The sequence below is a fragment of the Salmo salar genome, chromosome ssa13, assembly GCF_905237065.1.
Source record: "Salmo salar chromosome ssa13, Ssal_v3.1, whole genome shotgun sequence".
Lineage (NCBI taxonomy): Eukaryota > Metazoa > Chordata > Actinopteri > Salmoniformes > Salmonidae > Salmo > Salmo salar.
In genome coordinates this window covers 7,689,083-7,703,235 of record NC_059454.1, presented here as the reverse complement: position 1 = coordinate 7,703,235, position 14,153 = coordinate 7,689,083, and the positions used below count along the sequence as shown (strand labels likewise).

The following is a 14,153-nucleotide window of genomic DNA, read 5'->3' as shown; positions in this document are numbered from 1 at the left end:
TCCCAGACTCCTCCCGTATCCCAGTCTCCTCCCGTATCCCAGTCTCCTCTCGTATCCCAGTCTCCTCACTTATCCCAGTCTACTCCCTTATCCCAGCCTCCTCCCTTATCCCAGCCTCCTCCCTTATCCCAGACTCCTCCCTTATCCCAGTCTCCTCCCATATCCCAGTCTCATATCTCAGCCAGGCCTTGTATTGTAGTGACTCACGTCTACAGTTGGGGAATCCCCAGTAGCCCGTCACACACTGTGAGCAGTCCCTGCCGATGACGTTAGGTCTGCACTGGCACTGCCCTCCGAAGGGTTCGCAGGTATCGCTGTCCGCGCCCACCTCATGGCACCCGCAGGGCATGGCACCGTTGTTGAAGAACGCAGAGAGAGAGATGGCTGAACCACGACAGAACGGAGAGGCTGTGGCAGGACTGGAGAGAGAGAGAGAGATGGCTGAACCACGACAGAACGGAGAGGCTGTGGCAGGACTGGAGAGAGAGAGAGAGAGAGATGGCTGAACCACGACAGAACGGAGAGGCTGTGGCAGGACTGGAGAGAGAGAGGAGAGGTTATTCACATTTGAGCTAGTTAGTCTCTAGTCAGTCTCTATTTAGTCTCTATTTAGTCTCTAGTTAGTGTAGTTAGTCTGTAGTTAGTCTGTTGTTAGTCTCTTGTTAGTCTGTAGTTAGTCTAGTTAGTGTGTAGTTAGTGTGTAGTTAGTCTGTAGTTAGTCTCTAGTTAGTCTCTAGTTAGTCTCTAGTTAGTCTTTAATTAGTCTCTATTTAGTATCTTGTTAGTCTCTAGTTAGTCTCTAGTTAGTGTAGTTAGTCTGTAGTTAGTCTCTATTTAGTATCTTGTTAGTCTTTAGTTAGTCTCTAGTTAGTGTAGTTAGTCTGTAGTTAGTCTCTATTTAGTATCTTGTTAGTCTCTAGTTAGTCTCTAGTTAGTGTAGTTCGTCTGTAGTTAGTCTCTATTTAGTATCTTGTTAGTCTCTAGTTAGTCTGTAGATAGTCTGCAGTTAGTCTCTAGTTAGTCTCTAGTTAGTGTAGTTAGTCTGTAGTTAGTCTCTATTTAGTATCTTGTTAGTCTCTAGTTAGTCTCTAGTTAGTCTCTAGTTAGTCTCTAGTTAGTGTAGTTAGTCTGTAGTTAGTCTCTATTTAGTATCTTGTTAGTCTCTAGTTAGTCTCTAGTTAGTGTAGTTAGTCTGTAGTTAGTCTCTATTTAGTATCTTGTTAGTCTCTAGTTAGTCTCTAGTTAGTGTAGTTAGTCTGTAGTTAGTCTCTATTTAGTCTCTTGTTAGTCTCTAGTTAGTCTCTAGTTAGTGTAGTTAGTCTGTAGTTAGTCTCTATTTACTCTGTAGTCAGTCGGTAGTTAGTCTCTAGTTAGTCTCTAGTTAGTCTGTAGTTAGTCTCTATTTAGTCTCTTGTTAGTCTCTAGTTAGTGTAGTTAGTCTGTAGTTAGTCTCTATTTACTCTGTAGTCAGTCGGTAGTTAGTCTCTAGTTAGTCTCTAGTTAGTGTAGTTAGTCTGTAGTTAGTCTCTATTTAGTATCTTGTTAGTCTCTAGTTAGTCTCTAGTTAGTGTAGTTAGTCTGTAGTTAGTCTCTATTTAGTATCTTGTTAGTCTCTAGTTAGTCTCTAGTTAGTGTAGTTAGTCTGTAGTTAGTCTCTATTTAGTATCTTGTTAGTCTCTAGTTAGTCTCTAGTTAGTGTAGTTAGTCTGTAGTTAGTCTTTAATTAGTCTGTAGTTAGTCTCTAGTTAGTGTAGTTAGTCTCTATTTACTCTGTAGTCAGTCGGTAGTTAGTCTCTAGTTAGTCTCTAGTTAGTGTAGATAGTCTCTAGTTAGTCTGTAGTTTGTTCGTAGTTAGTCTCTAGTTAGTCTCTAGATAGTCTCTAGTTAGTCTGTAGTTAGTCTCTATTTACTCTGTAGTCAGTCGGTAGTTAGTCTCTAGTTAGTCTGTAGTTAGTCTCTATTTACTCTGTAGTCAGTTGGTAGTTAGTCTGTAGATAGTCTCTAGTTAGTCTGTAGTTAGTCTCTATTTACTCTGTAGTCAGTCGGTAGTTAGTCTCTAGTTAGTCTCTAGTTAGTGTAGATAGTCTCTAGTTAGTCTGTAGTCAGTCGGTAGTTAGTCTCTAGTTAGTCTCTAGTTAGTGTAGATAGTCTCTAGTTAGTCTCTAGTTAGTGTAGTTCGTCTCTATTTAGTCTGTAGTCAGTCGGTAGTTAGTCTCTAGTTAGTCTCTAGTTAGTGTAGTTAGTCTCTAGTTAGTCTCTAGTTAGTCTGTAGGTAGTCTCTAGTTAGTCTGTAGATAGTCTGCAGTTAGTCTCTAGTTAGTCTCTAGTTAGTGTAGTTAGTCTCTATTTACTCTGTAGTCAGTCGGTAGTTAGTCTCTAGTTAGTCTCTAGTTAGTGTAGATAGTCTCTAGTTAGTCTGTAGTCAGTCGGTAGTTAGTCTCTAGTTAGTCTCTAGTTAGTGTAGATAGTCTCTAGTTAGTCTGTAGTTTGTTGGTAGTTAGTCTCTAGTTAGTCTGTAGATAGTCTCTAGTTAGTCTGCAGTTAGTCTGTAGTTAGTCTCTAGTTAGTCTGTAGATAGTCTGCAGTTACTCTCTAGTTAGTCTCTAGTTAGTCTCTAGTTAGTGTAGTTAGTCTCTAGTTAGTCTCTAGTTAGTGTAGTTAGTCTCTAGTTAGTGTAGTTAGTCTCTAGTTAGTCTCTAGTTAGTCTCTAGTTAGTGTCTAGTTAGTCTCTAGTTAGTCTCTAGTTAGTCTCTAGTTAGTGTAGTTAGTCTCTAGTTAGTGTAGTTAGTCTCTAGTTAGTCTCTGGTTAGTCTAGTTAGTCTCTAGTTAGTCTCTAGTTAGTATCTAGTTAGTCTGTAGTTAGTCTGTAGATAGTCTCTAGTTAGTGTAGTTAGTGTAGTTAGTCTCTAGTTAGTGTAGTTAGTGTAGTTAGTCTCTTGTGACAGATGATTAGCTGTCCAGCTACTGACCAGGTGAGATTTGGTTCTGGGTACTGAAATTACATTTGAGAAAGTATATATTCTCAGCCACAACAACTTCTGTAGCTTCTATTAGCTTTTTGTTTTTAAAACGTCAATATAGACACAGACATGCTGTACAGTAAACTCACTTGATGTAGAAGCTGTTCTGTCCACAGTTGCTGATGAAGTCATAGGATTTGTCCAGAGGTTGTTCAGACAGGTAACTGGAGCTGTAACTGCTCTCTGGCACCACCAGAACATAGTCCTGACACACACACACACACACACACACACACACACACACACACACACACACACACACACACACACACACACACACACACACACACACACACACACACACACACACACACACACACCACACCACCACACCACACACCACACACACCACACACACACACACACACACACACACACACACACACACACACACACACACACACACACACACACCACACACCACACACCACACACATAGATGTTGTTCGACCTTCATACCCTTATACACCTCTATCTACACTTGCCAATGCTCTGTACTGAAATAGGTGTTTAGCTCTGCAAACAGACAACTGATTTGAGAAATGGACAATAACCATAAAGCTCTATGGATTCATTTTAATCTTCGCTTGTCTTTCACTTAATAAAAAATAAGAGACATTTTGTTCTCAGTGTTTCTAGACTAACTCACCAGCCAGAGTGTTTTTCCGTCAGGGACCTGGACAGTCAGGAAGATCTCGTTGTCCGTCACGTCCAGAATGATCTGGTTCTCCGAGATCAGAACGCTACGGCAACCGTAACCATGGGGACAGAAAGAGGCGTTGGCATGGCCTGGAGGATGGAGATTACAAAAAGATTACAAAATATTTTAATTTAACTGTCAAAAGATTGAAATTCAACTGTCAAAATATTTTAATTTAACTGTCAAAAGATTCAAATTCAACTGTCAAAAGATTTTAATTTAACTGTCAAAAGATTCAAATTGAACTGTCAAAAGATTCAAATTCATCTGTCAAAAGTAAAAAAATTCAACTGTCAAAAGATAATTATGATTTTCTGTCACTTTTCCTGTTTTCTGTATTTTGCTCATTTATAGATTGTGATCAAGTCCTTGAAAAATCTTTTAACAGTGATAGTATAACTATTGATATAGAGAGATATTCAAGGTGGTGTAATGTGCGTCACCTTGCCAGATGCGTCCACCGTTGACGAAGACCTGGACAGGGTAGGTGGGGTGGAGGGGCTGGTGGTAGTGCAGGATGAAAACGTAGCGACCCAGAGTGTGGACACGGGCAGAGTACACTGCTGCATTCTGGAGTACAGGAAGTTAGAACCATGCATGACACTGGACTCGCTCAGCAGAAAAATATTAGTGAATTGGTTTCATTGTGTGAAGGTCAACGAAAACTTCAATAACATCCAATGTGAGGTCTTTCTAGAACGTAGGTTCTCAACCTTAATAGATTTCCTGGAAAAAAAATCTAATGTCCTAAACCAGGTAACTGAATGAAATGATGAAGAATTACCTGAGAGGTATCAAGGCGGACATGGTCCACGTTATCCGCTGCGGTGGGAGGACGGTCTCCGCTGGCCCAGGGAGTGGTGTCGGCTGGACCCAGCGGGGGGTCAGCAGGGGAGGCCAGGACAGGCTCCTGGACAGATGACCCTTGACCTTCCTTCAACACCAGCGAATCAGAGGGGGTCTGGAACCTCGATGGGATACAGGACGAACTGGGATGGGAGAGGAAGAGGAAGAGAGAGGGGAGAGGAAGAGGGGAGGAGGGAGGGCGGGATAGGGTAGAAGAAGAGGAAGAGGAGGTAGAGATAGGAAGGGAGAGGGTAGGAGGAGTGAGGAAGGAGAAGGAAAGAGGAGAGGAGGGACAGCAGAGGAGGGAGAGGAGAGGGGAGGAGGGAGAGGAGAAGGGAGAGGAAGAGGAGGTATCGAGAGGAAGGGAGAGGGTAGGAGGAGTGAGGGAGGAGAGGGGACAAGAAAATGTGAAAGTGGAAAAGAGTTGATGTAAGTATGTAGGAGCTGGGGACTTGGGTCAGGAGCTCAGCCACAATAATACAGTCTGGTGACTGGTCTGATTCTACAACATATGACTTATTCAGAGCCGAAATCCCTTCTGTCTGGTTACCTGTCAGGTGAGAAGGGTCTGTCTGGTTACCTGTCAGGTGAGAAGGGTCTGTCTGGTTACCTGTCAGGTGAGAAGGGTCTGTGTGATGGTTACCTGTCAGGTGAGAAGGGTCTGTGTGATGGTTACCTGTCAGGTGAGAAGGGTCTGTGTGATGGTTACCTGTCAGGTGAGAAGGGTCTGTCTGGTTACCTGTCAGGTGAGAAGGGTCTGTCTGGTTACCTGTCAGGTGAGAAGGGTCTGTCTGGTTACCTGTCAGGTGAGAAGGGTCTGTGTGATGGTTACCTGTCAGGTGAGAAGGGTCTGTCTGGTTACCTGTCAGGTGAGAAGGGTCTGTGTGATGGTTACCTGTCAGGTGAGAAGGGTCTGTGTGATGGTTACCTGTCAGGTGAGAAGGGTCTGTGTGATGGTTACCTGTCAGGTGAGAAGGGTCTGTCTGGTTACCTGTCAGGTGAGAAGGGTCTGTGTGATGGTTACCTGTCAGGTGAGAAGGGTCTGTCTGGTTACCTGTCAGGTGAGAAGGGTCTGTGTGATGGTTACCTGTCAGGTGAGAAGGGTCTGTGTGATGGTTACCTGTCAGGTGAGAAGGGTCTGTGTGATGGTTACCTGTCAGGTGAGAAGGGTCTGTCTGGTTACCTGTCAGGTGAGAAGGGTCTGTCTGGTTACCTGTCAGGTGAGAAGGGTCTGTGTGATGGTTACCTGTCAGGTGAGAAGGGTCTGTCTGGTTACCTGTCAGGTGAGAAGGGTCTGTCTGGTTACCTGTCAGGTGAGAAGGGTCTGTCTGGTTACCTGTCAGGTGAGAAGGGTCTGTCTGGTTACCTGTCAGGTGAGAAGGGTCTGTGTGATGGTTACCTGTCAGGTGAGAAGGGTCTGTCTGGTTACCTGTCAGGTGAGAAGGGTCTGTCTGGTTACCTGTCAGGTGAGAAGGGTCTGTCTGGTTACCTGTCAGGTGAGAAGGGTCTGTGTGATGGTTACCTGTCAGGTGAGAAGGGTCTGTCTGGTTACCTGTCAGGTGAGAAGGGTCTGTCTGGTTACCTGTCAGGTGAGAAGGGTCTGTCTGGTTACCTGTCAGGTGAGAAGGGTCTGTCTGGTTACCTGTCAGGTGAGAAGGGTCTGTGTGATGGTTACCTGTCAGGTGAGAAGGGTCTGTCTGGTTACCTGTCAGGTGAGAAGGGTCTGTGTGATGGTTACCTGTCAGGTGAGAAGGGTCTGTGTGATGGTTACCTGTCAGGTGAGAAGGGTCTGTCTGGTTACCTGTCAGGTGAGAAGGGTCTGTCTGGTTACCTGTCAGGTGAGAAGGGTCTGTGTGATGGTTACCTGTCAGGTGAGAAGGGTCTGTGTGATGGTTACCTGTCAGGTGAGAAGGGTCTGTCTGGTTACCTGTCAGGTGAGAAGGGTCTGTGTGATGGTTACCTGTCAGGTGAGAAGGGTCTGTCTGGTTACCTGTCAGGTGAGAAGGGTCTGTCTGGTTACCTGTCAGGTGAGAAGGGTCTGTCTGGTTACCTGTCAGGTGAGAAGGGTCTGTGTGATGGTTACCTGTCAGGTGAGAATGGTCTGTCTGGTTACCTGTCAGGTGAGAAGGGTCTGTCTGGTTACCTGTCAGGTGAGAAGGGTCTGTGTGATGGTTACCTGTCAGGTGAGAAGGGTCTGTCTGGTTACCTGTCAGGTGAGAAGGGTCTGTCTGGTTACCTGTCAGGTGAGAAGGGTCTGTGTGATGGTTACCTGTCAGGTGAGAAGGGTCTGTGTGATGGTTACCTGTCAGGTGAGAAGGGCCTGTCTGGTTACCTGTCAGGTGAGAAGGGTCTGTCTGGTTACCTGTCAGGTGAGAATGGTCTGTGTGATGGTTACCTGTCAGGTGAGAAGGGTCTGTCTGGTTACCTGTCAGGTGAGAAGGGTCTGTGTGATGGTTACCTGTCAGGTGAGAAGGGTCTGTCTGGTTACCTGTCAGGTGAGAAGGGTCTGTGTGATGGTTACCTGTCAGGTGAGAAGGGTCTGTCTGGTTACCTGTCAGGTGAGAAGGGTCTGTGTGATGGTTACCTGTCAGGTGAGAAGGGTCTGTCTGGTTACCTGTCAGGTGAGAAGGGTCTGTCTGGTTACCTGTCAGGTGAGAAGGGTCTGTGTGATGGTTACCTGTCAGGTGAGAAGGGTCTGTCTGGTTACCTGTCAGGTGAGAAGGGTCTGTCTGGTTACCTGTCAGGTGAGAAGGGTCTGTCTGGTTACCTGTCAGGTGAGAAGGGTCTGTCTGGTTACCTGTCAGGTGAGAAGGGTCTGTCTGGTTACCTGTCAGGTGAGAAGGGTCTGTGTGATGGTTACCTGTCAGGTGAGAAGGGTCTGTGTGATGGTTACCTGTCAGGTGAGAAGGGTCTGTCTGGTTACCTGTCAGGTGAGAAGGGTCTGTCTGGTTACCTGTCAGGTGAGAAGGGTCTGTCTGGTTACCTGTCAGGTGAGAAGGGTCTGTGTGATGGTTACCTGTCAGGTGAGAAGGGTCTGTCTGGTTACCTGTCAGGTGAGAAGGGTCTGTGTGATGGTTACCTGTCAGGTGAGAAGGGCCTGTCTGGTTACCTGTCAGGTGAGAAGGGTCTGTGTGATGGTTACCTGTCAGGTGAGAAGGGTCTGTGTGATGGTTACCTGTCAGGTGAGAAGGGTCTGTCTGGTTACCTGTCAGGTGAGAAGGGTCTGTCTGGTTACCTGTCAGGTGAGAAGGGTCTGTGTGATGGTTACCTGTCAGGTGAGAAGGGTCTGTCTGGTTACCTGTCAGGTGAGAAGGGTCTGTGTGATGGTTACCTGTCAGGTGAGAATGGTCTGTCTGGTTACCTGTCAGGTGAGAAGGGTCTGTCTGGTTACCTGTCAGGTGAGAAGGGTCTGTCTGGTTACCTGTCAGGTGAGAATGGTCTGTGTGATGGTTACCTGTCAGGTGAGAAGGGTCTGTCTGGTTACCTGTCAGGTGAGAAGGGTCTGTGTGATGGTTACCTGTCAGGTGAGAAGGGTCTGTCTGGTTACCTGTCAGGTGAGAAGGGTCTGTGTGATGGTTACCTGTCAGGTGAGAATGGTCTGTCTGGTTACCTGTCAGGTGAGAAGGGTCTGTCTGGTTACCTGTCAGGTGAGAAGGGCCTGTCTGGTTACCTGTCAGGTGAGAAGGGCCTGTCTGGTTACCTGTCAGGTGAGAAGGGTCTGTGTGATGGTTACCTGTCAGGTGAGAATGGTCTGTCTGGTTACCTGTCAGGTGAGAAGGGTCTGTCTGGTTACCTGTCAGGTGAGAAGGGTCTGTGTGATGGTTACCTGTCAGGTGAGAAGGGTCTGTCTGGTTACCTGTCAGGTGAGAAGGGTCTGTCTGGTTACCTGTCAGGTGAGAAGGGTCTGTGTGATGGTTACCTGTCAGGTGAGAAGGGTCTGTCTGGTTACCTGTCAGGTGAGAAGGGTCTGTCTGGTTACCTGTCAGGTGAGAAGGGTCTGTGTGATGGTTACCTGTCAGGTGAGAACAGTCCATGTGTGCTGATACAGTGGACTTTAGCCTCCAGGTACTCCATGATAAACTGCTCCCGGGGAACCAGGTACACTTTGTGCTGGAGGAAAGATGAAGAAAAGTTTCAGTCCCACAAAAAAACGCATATGACTCACTCTGTCGCACAGAAACTTCTCCATCCAGCGTCTGTCTGCCAGCTAGTTTTCTAGACTAGTTTAAGGATACTGAAGTTATCACATTTCACATTGGATTTATTAACTCCAAAAAAAGTTAAGACGAATCATCCAGCGATCATACACTGTTTACCAGGGGCCAGGGCTACCGATGTTAAGGCTAATCTGAAGATGGTGCCGGCTAAAGCTAAAACTGGCAAGTGTAGAGAGTATAGAGATATTGTTATCCACGTCGGCACCAACGATGTTAGGATGAAACAGTCAGAGGTCACCAAGCGCAACATAGCTTCAGCGTGTAAATCAGCTAGAAAGATGTGTCGGCATCGATTAATTGTCTCTGGCCCCCTCCCAGTTAGGGGGAGTGATGAGCTCTACAGCAGCGTCTCACAACTTAATCGCTGGTTGAAAACTGTTTTCTGCCCCTCCCAAAAGATATAATTTGTAGATAATTGGCCCTCTTTCTGGGACTCACCCACAAACAGGACCAAGCCTGGCCTGTTGAGGAGTGACGGACTCCATCCTAGCTGGAGGGGTGCTCTCATCTTATCTACGAACATAGACAGAGCTCTAACTCCCTTAGCTCCACAATGAAATAGGGTGCAGGCCAGGCAGCAGGCTGTTAGCCAGCCTGCCAGCTTAGTGGAGTCTGCCACTAGCACAGTCAGTGTAGTCAGCTCAGCTATCCCCATACGGATTGTGTGCAAAACTAAACATGGAGGTGTTTGCCTTAGCAATCTCACTGGAATAAAGACCTCCTCCATTCCTGTCATTATTGAAAGAGATCGTGATACCTCACATCTCAAAATAGGGCTACTTAATGTTAGATCCCTCACTTCCAAGTCTGTTATAGTCAATGAACTAATCACTGATCATAATCTTGATGTGATTGGCCTGACTGAAACATGGCTTAACCTTTTGAATTGACTGTGTTAAGTGAGGCCTCACCTGGTTACACTAGTGACCATATCCCCCGTGCATCCCGCAAAGGCGGAGGTGTTGCTAATATTTACGATAGCAAATTTCAATTTACAAAGAAAAAAAACATGACGTTGTCGTCTTTTGAGCTTCTAGTCATGAAATCTATGCAGCCTACTCAATCACTTTTTATAGCTACTGTTTACAGGCCTCCTGGGCCATATACAGCATTCCTCACTGAGTTCCCTGAATTCCTATCGGACATTGTAGTCATAGCAGATAATATTCTAATTTTTGGTGACTTTAATATTCACATGGAAAAGTCCACAGACCCACTCCAAAAGGCTTTCGGAGCCATCATCAACTCAGTGGGTTTTGTCCAACATGTCTCCGGACCTACTCACTGCCACAGTCATACTCTGGACCTTGTTTTGTCCCGTGGAATAAATGTTGTGGATTTTAATGTTTTTCCCCATAATCCTGGACTATCAGACCACCATTTTATTACCTTTGCAATCGCAACAAATAATCTGCTCAGATCCCAACCAAGGATCATCAAAAGACGTGCTATAAATTCTCAGACAACCCAAAGATTCCTTGATGCCCTTCCAGACTCCCTCTGCCTACCCAAGGACATCAGAGGACAAAAATCAGTTAACCACCTAACTGAGGAATTCAATTTATCCTTGCGCAATACCCTAGATGCAGTTACACCCTGTCACTTCCTGACCAGTAAAAGGGGTTATTTGTTATTGTAGTTTGGTCAGAACGTGGCAGGGGGTGTTTGTTTTATGTGTTTCGGGGTTTTTGGTTAATGTTCTATGTTAGTATATTTTTATGTTCGTTCTAGTCTTTCTATTTCTATGTTTAGTTTATTGGGTTGACCTTCAATTGGAGTCAGCTGTTCCTCGTTGCCTTTAATTGAAGGTCCTATTTAGTAGGGGTGTTTTTTCATGGGTTTTTATGGGTAGTTGTTCCATGTGTAGCTGTGTGCCTCACAGGACTGTTTTCGCGTCGTTGTTTTTGTTTAAGTGTTTATTTTGATTTTCTTCATAATAAAGAAGATGAGTATTCACATTCCCGCTGTGCCTTGGTCCCATCCTTCCGACGAACGTGACCCACCCCTAAAAACTAAAAACATCTGTCATAAGAAACTAGCTCCCTGGTATACAGAAAATACACGAGCTCTGAAGCAAGCTTCCAGAAAATTGGAACGGAAATGGCGCCACACCAAACTGGAAGTCTTCCGACTAGCTTGGAAAGACAGCACCGTGCAGTATCGAAGAGCCCTCACTGCTGCTCGATCATTCTATTTTTCCAACTTAATTGAGGAAAATAAGAACAATCCTAAATGTATTTTTGATACTGTCGCAAAGCTAACTAAAAAGCAGCATTCCCCAAGAGAGGATGGCTTTCACTTCAGCAGTAATAAATTCATGAACTTCTTTGAGGAAAAGATCATGACCATTAGAAAGCAAATTACGGACTCCTCTTTAAATCTGAGTATTCCTCCAAAGCTCTGTTGTCCTGAGTCTGCACAACTCTGCCAGGACCTAGGATCAAGGGAGACACTAAAGTGTTTTAGTACTATATCTCTTGACACAATGATGAAAATAATCATGGCCTCTAAACCTTCAAGCTGCATACTGGACCCTATTGCAAGTAAACTACTGGAAGAACTGCTTCCTGTGCTTGGCCCTCCTATGTTGAACATAATAAACGGCTCTCTATCCACCGGATGTGTACGAAACTCACTAAAAGTGGCAGTAATAAAGCCTCTCTTGAAAAAGCCAAATCTTGACCCAGAAAATATAAAAAACTATCGGCCTATATCGAATCTTCCATTCCTCTCAAAATTTTGGGAAAAAGCTGTTGCGCAGCAACTCACTGCCTTCCTAAAGACAAACAATGTATATGAAACGCTTCAGTCTGGTTTTAGAGCCCATCATAGCACTGAGACTGCACTTGTGAAGGTGATAAATGACCTTTTAATGGTGTCAGACCGAGGCTCTGCATCTGTCCTCGTGCTCCTAGATCTTAGTGCTGCTTTTGATACCATCGATCACCACATTCCTTTGGAGAGATTGGAAACCCAAATTGGTCTACATGGACAAGTTCTGGCCTGGTTTAGCTCTTATCTGTCGGAAAGATAACAGTTTGTCTCTGTGAATGGTTTGTCCTCTGACAAATCAACTGTAAATTTCGGTGTTCCTCAAGGTTCTGTTTTAGGACCACTATTGTTTTCACTATATATTTTACCTCTTGGGGATGTCGTTCGAAAACATAATGTTAAATTTCACTGCTATGCGGATGATACACAGCTGTACATTTCAATGAAACACGGTGAAGCCCCAAAATTGCCCTCGCTAGAAGCCTGTGTTTCAGACATAAGGAAGTGGATGGCTGCAAACGTTCTACTTTTAAACTGGGACAAAACAGAGATGCTTGTTCTAGGTCCCAAGAAACAAAGAGATCTTCTGTTGAATCTGACAATTAATCTTGATGGTTGTACAGTCGTCTCAAATAAAACTGTGAAGGACCTCGGCGTTACTCTGGACCCTGAACTCTCTTTTGAAGAACATATCAAGACTGTTTCAAGGACAGCTTTTTTCCATCTACGTAACATTACACAAATCTGAAACTTTCTGTCCAAAAATGATGCATAAAAATTAATCCATGCTTTTGTTACTTCTAGGTTACTACTGCAATTCTCTACTTTCCGGCTACCCGGATAAAGCACTAAATAAACTTCAGTTAGTGCTAAATACGGCTGCTAGAATCCTGACTAGAACCAAAAAATTTGATCATATTACTCCAGTGCTAGCCTCCCTACACTGGCTTCCTGTTAAGACAAAGGCTGATTTCAAGGTTTTACTGCTAACCTACAAAGCATTACATGGGCTTGCTCCTACCTATCTTCCCGATTTGGTCCTGCCGCACATACCTACACGTACGCTACGGTCACAAGACGCAGGCCTCCTAATTGTCCCTAGAATTTCTAAGCAAACAGCTGGAGGCAGGGCGTTCTCCTATAGAGCTCCATTTTTATGGAATGGTCTGCCTACCCATGTGAGAGACGCAGACTCGGTCTCAACATTTAAGTCTTTACTGAAGACTCATCTCTTCAGTAGGTCCTATGATTGAGTGTAGTCTGGCCCAGGAGTGTGAAGGTGAACAGAAAGGCTCTGGAGCAACGAACCGCCCTTGCTGTCTCTGCCTGGCTGGTTCCCCTCTCTCCACTGGGATTCTCTGCCTCTAACCCTATTACAGGGGCTGAGTCACTGGCTTACTTGGTGTTCTTCCATGCCGTCCCTAGGAGGGGTGCGTCACTTGAGTGGGTTGAGTCACTGACGTGGTCTTCCTGTCTGGGTTGGCGCCCCCCCTTGGGTTGTGCCGTGGCGGAGATCTTTGTGGCCTATACTCGGCCTAGTCTCAGGATGGTAAGTTGGTGGTTGATGATATCCCTCTAGTGGTGTGGGGGCTGTGCTTTGGCAAAGTGGGTGGGGTTATATCCTGCCTGTTTGGCCCTGTCCGGGGGAATCATCGGACGAGGCCACAATGTCTCCTGACCCCTCCTGTCTCAGCCTCCAGTATTTATGCTGCAGTAGTATGTGTGTCTGGGGCTAGGGTCAGTCTGTTATATCTGGAGTATTTCTCCTGTCTTATCCGGTGTCCTGTGTGAATTTAAGTATGCTCTCTCTAATTCTCTCTTTCTCTCTTTCTTTCTTTCTCTCTCTCGGAGGACCTGAGCCCTAGGACCATGCCTCAGGACTACCTGGCATGATGACTCCTTGCTGTCCCCAGTCCACCTGGCCATGCTGCTGCTCCAGTTTCAACTGTTCTGCCTGCGGCTATGGAACCCTGACCTGTTCACCGGATGTGCTGCCTGTCCCAGACCTGCTGTTTTCAACTCTCTAGAAACAGCAGGAGCGGTAGAGATACTCTCAATGATCGGCTATGAAAAGCCAACTGACATTTACTCCTGAGGTGTTGACTTGTTGCACCCTGGACAACTACTGTGATTATTATTATTTGACCATGCTGGTCATTTATGAACATTGGAACATCTTGGCCATGTTCTGTTATAATCTCCACAAGGCACAGCCAGAAGAGGACTTGTCACGACTTCTACTGAAGTTAATGCCCCTCCTTGTTCGGGTGGTGTTCGGCGGTCGACGTCACCGGCCTTCTAGCCACCATTGATCAGTTTTTAATTTTCCATTGGTTTTGTCTGGTCTCTTTACACACCTGTTTCATATCCCAGTAATTATATGTTGTGTATTTAACCCTCTGATTCCCCTCATTTCTCTGTCGGTGATTGTTTGTTTGTGATGTACGTGTTGTTTCTATGTCGGTGTGCGACGGGTTATTGTTTTAACCGGATTCTTTTCTACGTTGGTTTTGGGAATAAATATTCCATTTTTTAAACCACTCTGTTTTCTCCTGCGCCTGACTTCCCTGCCACCTACATACACGGACTATGACAGGA

The 14,153-nt window shown here is 45.5% G+C and overlaps 1 protein-coding gene across 2 annotated transcripts in view; it reads right to left on the bottom strand.

Annotated features, from left to right (window-relative positions):
• Window positions 1-14,153, bottom strand: part of lama5 (laminin, alpha 5) — a 240,070-nt gene that overhangs the window by 86,109 nt on the left and 139,808 nt on the right. For both annotated transcript variants that reach the window (XM_045692859.1, XM_045692860.1), the window contains exons 29-34: window positions 8,579-8,676; window positions 4,505-4,709; window positions 4,164-4,290; window positions 3,670-3,809; window positions 3,110-3,225; window positions 208-419 (exon numbers count right to left, since the gene is read on the bottom strand). In XM_045692859.1, the coding sequence (XP_045548815.1) occupies window positions 208-419; window positions 3,110-3,225; window positions 3,670-3,809; window positions 4,164-4,290; window positions 4,505-4,709; window positions 8,579-8,676 (898 nt within the window). The remainder of the gene's footprint in view (window positions 1-207; window positions 420-3,109; window positions 3,226-3,669; window positions 3,810-4,163; window positions 4,291-4,504; window positions 4,710-8,578; window positions 8,677-14,153) is intronic.